Source organism: Protobothrops mucrosquamatus, unplaced genomic scaffold (genome assembly GCF_001527695.2).
Source record: "Protobothrops mucrosquamatus isolate PMUCROS unplaced genomic scaffold, P.Mucros_1.0 scaffold1637, whole genome shotgun sequence".
NCBI classification, from domain to species: Eukaryota; Metazoa; Chordata; class Lepidosauria; order Squamata; family Viperidae; genus Protobothrops; species Protobothrops mucrosquamatus.
Window position 1 is genome coordinate 133248 of NW_015387796.1, and position 9994 is coordinate 143241.

At 42.4% G+C, this 9994-nt stretch overlaps 1 protein-coding gene across 1 annotated transcript in view; it reads right to left on the minus strand.

Moving 5' to 3' along the window:
* The window catches only part of RAP1GAP2 (RAP1 GTPase activating protein 2), a 156659-nt gene that overhangs the window by 74212 nt on the left and 72453 nt on the right, over positions 1 to 9994 (minus strand). The window contains exons 3-5 of the mRNA XM_015822663.1: positions 7965 to 8000; positions 5425 to 5469; positions 2741 to 2773 (exon numbers count right to left, since the gene is read on the minus strand). Of these exons, the coding sequence (XP_015678149.1) occupies positions 2741 to 2773; positions 5425 to 5469; positions 7965 to 8000 (114 nt within the window). The remainder of the gene's footprint in view (positions 1 to 2740; positions 2774 to 5424; positions 5470 to 7964; positions 8001 to 9994) is intronic.

Genomic DNA, 9994 nt, shown 5'->3' on the forward strand with positions numbered 1-9994 from the left:
CTCCTTCTGGGAGAGCTTGTCTACTCCTCCACTATAAGCATCTTTTCTGTCTTTCCAATATACACTTAAGGTATAGGGAACAGGGCCGCCTACAAATTAACAGTTAATGATTAAAATTTGAGAGCCCTGGTAATGCAGTGGTTAGAATGCAGTATTGCAGGGTAACTCTGCCCATAGCCGGGAGTTCGATCCTGACCGGCTCAAGGTTGACTCAACCTTCCATCTTTTTGAGGTTGGTAAAATGAGGAGCCAAATTGTTAGGGGCATGATGCTGACTCTGTAAACCACTCAGAGAGGGCTATAAAGCATTATAAGCAGTATATAAGTCTAAGTGCTATTGCTATTATGATGGTTACCAAGTTTTTTTAGTACAAGAGAATAGTTCAGATTTATCCAGAATCTGGAAGGTGGGTGTTTTTTGAATATTCAGTAATGTCAGCCCTTCAAGCTGGTCCAGACAAAGTGCCAAAATCATGAATACTAACACTACCTTCTTTGTAAATTTCTTAAGAGGTAAAGGCTGATTTAATCAGATTCTGGACAAGACTGAACTACAGGTAGTCCTTGACTTACAACAGTTCATTTAGTGACTGTTCAAAGTTACAAAAAAAAAGCAACTTATGAGCAGTTTTCACAATTACAACTGTTGCAGCTTGGTCACACGATCAAAATTCGGATGCTTGGCAACTGACCCATATTTATGACTGTTGCAGTGTCCTGGGATCATGTGATCCCCTTTTGCGACCTTCTGACAAGAATCTGGGAAGCCAGATTCACTTAACAACCACGTTACTAACTTAACAACTGCAGCGACTCACTTAACAAATATGGCAAGGAAGGTCATAGAATGGGGCAAAACTCACTTAGCAAACGTCTCACTTAGCAACAGGAATTCTAGGCTTAGTTGTGGTCATAAGTTGAGAACTATCTCTATTCTTCTGTACTAAACAAATCTTGGTAACTATCATAAATGAGATTTTAATCATTAGCTGATTACCTACATTGATGGGTAAGTGTAGGTTGTAGATGGCCGCAGGCAGGCCAATGCATACACCACCCAAATCCCAAATGCGTGTTGTGCAGAGGTGTGCGTCCTGCTTGCTGATTGGTTGATCCGACTTCCTGTTCTGTGCTTTGCTGTTTGACTGTCCCCCCATCTAGAACACCTTTGCAACCAAGATTGAGCAGGCTTGAGGAGGGTCCGCAAGATTGTCTGGGACACTACACCTCTTCACAACCTATTTTCCTTGTTACCTTCTGGGAGGAGGGGGCTCTGTGGTATCCGAAGCAGAACATCCAGATTCAGTCACAGTTTTGTTCCATACAGTATTAACCTTGTGAATTCTAAAGCTTCCTCCTTCCGTTATGTATTCAAGATGGACAGCGATTAATATTTATATGTTACTTATATGTAAGGGTATAGGTCCAGGGCTTTTTTTCAGCCGGAACGCGGCGGAACCGCGTTCCGGCACCTTTTTCCGGGCCGGCCGCACCGGAAATAGCCCCTCCCACACCGGAAATAGCCCCTCCCAAATTTTACTTGCATTCCTGTTCTCTAAAGGGGCGGTCCTAGGGTTTGATGAGGGCGTGGCCAGGTTNTCTCTCTCTCTCTCTCTCCCTCTCTCTCTCTCTCCCTCTCTCTCCCTCCTTCTCCCTCTCCCTCTCTCTCTCCAGAATATGTGCACTGAGCTTTTCTACAGGTTATATTTATAGTATATGGTTCCTGGTTGTATGTAACTTTTAGTTGTTAATTAGAATGTTGATGGCTGGCTATTATTATTATTACTGTGTTTTCCCAAAAATAAGACCCAAAAGAAAAATAAGCCCTAGCATGATTTTTCAGGACACTCATAATATAAGCCCCACCCCAAAAATAAGCCCCAGTTCAGATAGTCAGCCAGATGGACCCATTTAGCACTGTATTTCCCTGAAAATAAGACCTAATGTGTCTTTTGGAGCAAAAATTAATATAAAATCTGGTCTTATTTTGGGGGAAACACAGTAATTGTTGTTTTTTTTCTTCTGCCATATCCTCATTCCTAAGTACCCACCCACCTGTCTATTACCTGCTTAGGAGCTGATGTGCAGTAGACAAAGGAAGCAATAACTAATGACTTAAAACCAGCCATCAACTCCCTAATTACCAACTAAATGCTCACACAACCAGGAACCATATAAATACAAAGTGTAGAACAGCCCAGTACACATATTTTGGAGAGTGAAGTTTCCTGATGATGGGCTCCAGCACCAGCTCAAAAGCTTGGAAGAATAAACCTTTGATCCGGGTGACCGACTCAGACTGGATCTTGCAACATTCTCTTGGGACACTTATATTTACCTTCATTTCCAATAGTTGCCTCACTTCTTTAAAGCATTCTTAACATTCTTTAATGTTTATTTTTAGCATTCAGACGCCTGTAGCTTTTTCAGCTGAAGGCATTTTCCAATTTATACAAAACCAATTTATATGTAGTAGAGCAGCAGAAGCATCAGGAGCTGGGGTGGGGAGGGATTTTTTTTAAAAAAGGCACGAGAGTAGCTCCAAATGTGCCATATTTTTTAAAAAGCAGCACACGTAGAAAAGGTGTGGCTTTTCAATTGCAAGGTTGTTACCTTGAGATTTTTGATCCCCATTTAAAGGTGACTTCAGAATGAAAATAGCTCACCAGCTTGGCTTTAAACTTTTCAATAGCTTTCTTTTAGTAATCTTTCTAATGGCTCCCCCCCCTTGAATACATACCTCATCAATGCTGGAATAGGGGATATAGTCCTCCTGGAAGATATTAAAAAAACACACAGAAGAAAATGTCACCCTCAGTTCTATTTCAAACACCATTTAAGGTAATACAAGCAGCTTTGTTTCTTTTAGAAATATAACTCATGTTGCTTTTGAAAAATTCAATTTCTTTGAAAGTGAAATTAGCACATGCTTGATAGCTTCCTTCCTTCCTTCCTCTTTCTCTTTTTGTTCAATTGCTTCTGTTCCTCTTTTTTTTTTTTTTTTGTTCTCTCTGGGTTTTCCACATACTATTCCCTTTTTTTCCCTATCTTTCCAAACCTCCTAGCAATTTGAACTCAAGGCAGAGTTGGTGTTAGGTCTCCTACATGCATGCTGGAGAGCCAACCCAATATATAAAGGAAATAAAGCAGTGTGCTGCAGCTGCCAAAAAGGCCAACACAGTGCTAGGCTGCATTAACAGAGGGATGGAATCAAGATCACGTGAAGTATTAATACCACTTTACAATGCCTTAGTAAGGCCACACTTGGAATACTGTATCCAGTTTGGGTCACCACAATGTAAAAAAGATGTTGAGACTCTAGAAAGAGTACAGAGAAGAGCAACAAAGATGATTAGGGGACTGGAGGCTAAAACATATAAGGAACGGTTGCTGGAATTGGGTATGTCTAGTTTAACGAAGAGAAGGACGAGGGGGGACATGATAGCAGTGTTCCAATATCTCAGGGGCTGCCACAAAGAAGAGGAAGTCAAGCTATTCTCCAAAGCACCTGAAGGCAGGGCAAGAAGCAACGGGTGGAAACTAACCAAAGAGAGAAGCAACCTAGAACTAAGGAGAAATTTCCTGACAGTGAGAACAATTAACCAATGGAACAACCTGCCTCCAGAAGTGGTGAATGCGCCAACACTGGAAGTTTTTAAGAAAAGACTGGACAGCCATTTGTCTGAAATGGTATAGGTTTTCTGCCTGAGCAGGAGGTTGGACTAGATGACCTCCGAGGTCCCTTCCAACTTTATCATCATTATTATTATTATCATTATTATTATTATTATTATTATTATTTAAAAAGGGGGAAAAATATATAGGCTCATGGAACAAAGCTGGATTAGAGGTCTAGTTCTTTAATTTATCACTGGTATTTCAGTCCAAGCCCCAGTTTTGATACAGTCCTCAATTTGTGATCACCACTGAGGCTGAATTTCCATTGCTAAGCAAGGTGGCAGTTAACTGAGTTGTGCCCGAAAGTTTACCACCTTGTTTGCCATGATTGTTAAGCAAATCATTGCAGTTCTTAAGTGAAACAGTTGTTTAGTGAATCTGGCTTCCCACATTGACTTTGCTTGGTGGAAGCCCGCTAGAAGGTCTCAAACGGCAATCACATGACACCCCCCCAGGACACCGCAACCATCATAAACACACCTGGTGCTAAGCGCACAAATTTTGATCACGTGATTATGGGGATGCTGCAGTCATAAGTGTGAGGACTGGCCATCATTCACTTTTTTCAGTACCATCATCATTTTGAACAATTGCTAAACAAATGGTCGAGGACTCAGGGGCTGCCAAAAAGAAGAGGGAGTCAAGCTACTCTCCAAAGCACCTGAAGGCAGGACAAGAAGCAACAGATGGAAACTAACCAAGGAGAGAAGCAACCTAGAACTGAGGAGAAACTTCCTGACAGTTAGAACAATTAACCAGTGGAACAACCTGCCTCCAGAAGCAGTGAATGCTCCAACACTGGAAGTTTTTAAGAAGAGACTGGACAGCCATTTGTCTGAAATGGTATAGGTTTTCTGCCTGAGCAGGGGACTGGAGCACTCACAGCTTCTGGAGGCAGGTTGTTCCACTGGTTAATTGTTCTGTCAGGAAATTTCTCCTTAGTTCTAGGTTGCTTCTCTCTTTGATCAGTTTCCGTTGCTTCTTGTCCTGCTTTTAGGTGCTTTAGAGAATAGCTTGACTCCCTCTTCTTTGTGTCAGCCACTGAAATATTGGAACACTGCTATCTTATCACCCCTCATCCTTCTCTTCATTAAACTAGACATACCCAATTCCAGCAACCGTTCCTTATATGTTTTAGCCTCCAGTCCCCTAATCATCTTTGTTGCTCTTCTCTGTATTCTTTCTAGAGTTTCAACATCTTTTTTACATCGTGGTGACCAAAACTGGATGCAGTATTCCAATTGTGGCCTTACCAAGGCATTGTAAAGTGGTATTAATACTTCACATGATCTTGATTCTATCCCTCTGTTAATGCAGCCTAGCACTGTGTTGGCTTTTTTGGCAGCTGCAGCACACAGCTGGCTCCTATTTAAGTGACTGTCCACTAGAACTCCGAGATCCCTCTCACAGTTACTACTATTGAGCCAGGTACCACCTATATATACCTGTACATTTGGTTTTTCTTGCCTAAATGTAGAACTTTACTTTTTTTGCCACTGAATTTCATTTTGTTAACTAGCACCCAGTGTTCAAATCTGTCCAGATCCTCCTGTATCCTAAGCCTGTCTTCTGGAGTATTGGCTATTCCTGCCAGCTTGGTGTTGTCTGCAAATTTGATGAGTTTCCCATCCCTCATCCAAAATTTGGAATCCTTGGATCCTGTCTGCAATCCTGTATTCTGCTCTGCAACTTTCCTCCTCCAGAAAGATTGTGGGGTAGTTAAAAAAGCTTTGCAATAACTCTGACCTTGTTTTTTTGGCCTCCACCCTTCTGTTCTTCTGATTTTGGACCCTGTTTGGATGAAGAAAAAGTAGTTAAAGACCTCAGTTAAAAGACAAAAAACTCAGAATACCTACAAAGCATCTGCTTAGATTTGGTCTCACCATAGAAGTCTATTTCTCACTCTTTCTAGGGCAGGGATTCCCAACCTGTGGGCTACTGGTCCACTACTGGTCCACTACTTGTTCCACTGAACAAGGTTAGAAAACACTGATCTAGTGAGAAAGGTTTATTTGCTTATCTATTTAACAGCATTTCAACTTTCAAGGCTATCTTGCCCCATGAATATGGCATAACAATTGTCATTTAATCTAATGAGTTCAGAAAATAATTCCAGAACCCTTTTAAATGCATTTAAAACCAGTCCCGTTAATACAAACCAAAGCTAACACTTAACAATATGAAGCTATTCAGGGGAAGGAAAGTTAAATACCGTGGGTTTCAAATGTTGTGAAGCTTTAGTTGATGACAGCACTCTTCTTTTTTATTTTTATTTACTACTAAGAATATCCTTAATGAATGGAAACAGCCATCTTTTCATTTTTATCAGAAATGACACAGTAGAACATATCATACAATCACTGCTTCTCTTAAAGTGGCATACTCATGAAGATTCCTCTGAAGAGGTGGCAGGGCCACAAAACTGAGAATTTTTCAGCAGGGGAAGGGTTTAAGAAGCTGAATAATTATCTCATTTATTTAGTGACAAAGTTTATATGGCCACCCAAGTCACTTATGGTGATTCCAGGTGATTTACAGAAATAAAACCCCAAACTAAAACCCAATAAACATCTCCCCCATAGCAACAATAATCAAATCAAGCACTTGATAAGTTTTGTATCACCCTGGGGTCCCCAAGCCTGTTGGCAAACCCATATCTTCAGGGTGTCAAAGTAGGGGGGCTAATCTTATTTCCATAAGGATGTTACATAGAGAGGGAGCCACCAGAGAGAAGGCCCTTCTTTTTGGTCCCGCTAGCTAGATGAGGGAACCCATAACATACCCTGCCCCCGTCATTCTGGTAGGCCAGGTAGATAGCATAGCATAGCATTAGTGTCAGAAGCACCAAGGTGCTTCCAGGTGGAAATGATTAGCCAGTGACATCACTGTTGCTCGGGGGGACACCAAGTTTCATGTCCCCGGTCATGGGAGAGATGGTCAAGCAACTCCCCAGCAGGAGCTAGAGCAGCGGTTCTCAACCTATGGGTCGCGACCCCATTTGGGGTCGATCGACCATTTCACGGGGGTTGCCAAGCAAGGCTGTCCGCCATTTTTTTTCCCTTTTCCGGCGGGTGCCTTACCTCCCTTGAGCTGGGCCAGCTGGTGGTCGGCCTGCTCCGTCTCTGCCACTTGCCAGCTACGCCTCGGCCGGCGCAGGGGGCAGAACCACGCATGCACGGTGCTCCCGGGCAGGGAAAGTCCTCAACTTACGACCAGTTTAGTCCTCGACTTACAACCGGTTTAGTCCTCGACTTACAACCGGTTTAGTCCTCGACTTACAACCAGTTGGGGGTCGTGGCATTAAAAAGGTTGAGAACCACTGAGCTAGAGCAAAGGACGGGAGCTCAACCCTGCCTCAGCACATGGGTCTCGAACGGAGGCTTGCTAACCTCCTACCCAGCATTCCTAACCATGCAAGCCACCGTGTTCCTGGTCAGGTAAATGAGACGGGGAAAAGACAGTCCTTCAAACAAACTAACCCTAAGCCATCTTAAGTCTTGCAGAAGCACAAGACATTATTAAAGCAAAACTCCAAACAACATTTATATGCTATTTTCTCCCGTTGACAAAGCTTAACACATCTGAGGCTCTTCACTGAACAGTGTTGGAATGGGAGGGTGGAGGAAGAAAGGAATAAAGTACACCAGCAATAGAGTGAAGCTGAGTGCTTGCTTTGCTCTGCTGTCACCTGCCCAACCAATAGTGGATATTTAAGGCGTGCTGTTTTTGAGGCAGTAATCAGCTCTCAAGAATACACATGTTGATTGCCTCAACCCTCCAAAACATCTAATTCCCCTTCTCAGTGAAAGAGCAAGAATCTAGTTAGAACAGGGGTACTCAATCCCCGGGCGGCAGCCCATTACTGGGCCACAGCCTGTTCAAAACTGGGCTGCAGGAGAAATGGGCAAGTGCATGCGCGTGAAGCTCCACTCCTGTGAACAGTGGACAGGCATGCACGCCCTCGCACGAACCTCCACTTGCACAAGCGGAGGGTGCTTGCACTTGCACACAAAGCTTCGTTTGCATGAAGTGGAACTTCACGTGCATGCACAAGTGCCCTCCACTCAAGCACCCTCCACTTGCACAAATGGAACCTCATACGTGAACCCAAGCACCCTTCATTCATGTGCGAAGCTCCATTCGCACGAGTGGAGGACGCATGCAACCGCTGCTCCCTCAAATGGAGCTGTGCACACACACATATCTGCCACTCACGCGCCCCCCCCCCCACCAAGCTAAAAAGGTTGGGGACTGCTGAGTTAGAAGACATATGCTGTTTCACTTACCTGCATTTTTTCAAGCATTTCAAAGAATTCTGCAGACTGGGGGGGTGGGGGTGGAGAGAAAGAGAGAGAGAAAAAAATGCAAGAAATGAATGTCATCTTGAAATGACCACTCCAAATATAGCTGATATAAAGTTTTACATTTTTCACTTAAAAATCTAATCAGTGGCTATGAAAACCAGTGGCTATGAAGACCCTGGAATCTATTTGAAGGGCTGTCACAGAGAGGAGGGGGTCAACCTATTTTCCAAAGCACCTGAAGGCCCGGCAAGGAATAACGGATGGAAACTGATCAAGGAGAGATTTAACCTAGAAATAAGGAGAAATTTTCTGACAGTGAAAATAATCAACCAATGGAACAGAAGTTGCCTTCAGAAGTTGTGGGAGCTTCAACACTGGAAGCTTTCAAGAAGATACTGGACTGCCATCTGTCAGAAATGATGTAGGGTCTCCTGCTTGGGTGGGGGGTTGGACTAGATGACTTACAAGGTCCCTTCCATCTATTCTATTCTATTCTATTCTATTCTATTCTATTCTATTCTATTCTATTCTATTCTATTCTATTCTATTCTATTCTAGAGTAGAATAGAGTAGAGTAGAGTAGAATAGAATAGAATAGAATCTTTATTGTCATTTTAAATGTACATTAAGCATACATTAAAATAAATTCAGCTCTCAAAAAATACCATTATGCATTTACCAACATACACACACACACACACACACACACAATGACAAAGAGAAACATCACAATCTAGTTTGACTATATACATACACATGGCAAAAAAAAAAAGAATCCTGTGAATTTACAAGACGGATGGCATAAGGAACAAAGCTGTTACAGAATCTAGTAGCTCTGCTATAAATACTTTGAAACCTTCTCCTAGAGGGGAGCAACAGAAACAGACCATGAAATGGGTGTATGGGCTCTCTAACAATGCTCCGAGCTCTAAGCATATAAGCACTTGTAAACAGTGTCCTGAATAATGGGAAGCGAGCTTCCAATAATCTTCTCAGCTGTCCTTATCACCCACTCTCTGTGTGGCACAGCTACCACAGTGGACGCATCCATGTAGATTCTTCTCACAACAGTACAAAAAGTGGATTGCCATTGCTTTCTTTCAATGTTTTTTTAGCTCCCTCACCTAATGTATAGCCCTGGTATTTTCCGGATAGTCTCCCATCTGAATACTAGCCAGACCTGACCCGACTTAAGCTTCCAATCCCAAACAAGGTCAGTCAGCTTGCAAAAACAGTGCTCTACATCCACCCCAAGAAAAACACAGTTACACAATGGAAATGGCAACAAGAAAAGCCAGCAATAAATCAGTTCTAAAGCAATTACAACATAAACATTACAAAATGCAATAAAAGGGAACAGAAGACAGTGTAACTAGAAGGATTATATGTAATTACAGAAGGCAGCAATTTTTTAAAGGAGGAATTTCAGCCTTAAGTGCCAAAGGCATTTCTAAACAGGAAAATGAAACTGAGAAAGGAAGGCTATTAAGCTGTTGTTGTTCTTTAACGAATACCCTGTGTTTCTACTTATACAAATAGTCCTCAACTTATGACTGCAATTGAGCCCAACATTTCTGTTGCTAAGTGAGACAGTTCTTAAGTGAGTTTTGCCTCATTTTATGACCTTTCTTGCCACAGGTGAATCACTGCAGTTGTTAAGTTAGTAACATGGTTGTTAAGTGAATCTGGCTTTCCCGTTGACTTTATTTGTCAGGAGGTCACAAAAGGTGATCACGTGACCCCGGGACACTGCAACTGTCATAAATACGAACCAGTTGCCAAGCATCCGAATTCTGATCATGTGATCCTGGGGATGCTGCAACAGTCCTAAGTGTGAAAAATGGTCATCGGTCACTTTTTTCAGTCCCACTGTAACTTCAAACAGTCACTAAATGAATGGTTGTAAGCCGAGGACTACCTGTAGAAGCAGCATAAAACGGTAGAATTAAATGCAAAATCTAAAACACAGCAACAAAATTAAGACAATCAAAACTAAGTCCATTGAAAAGAGA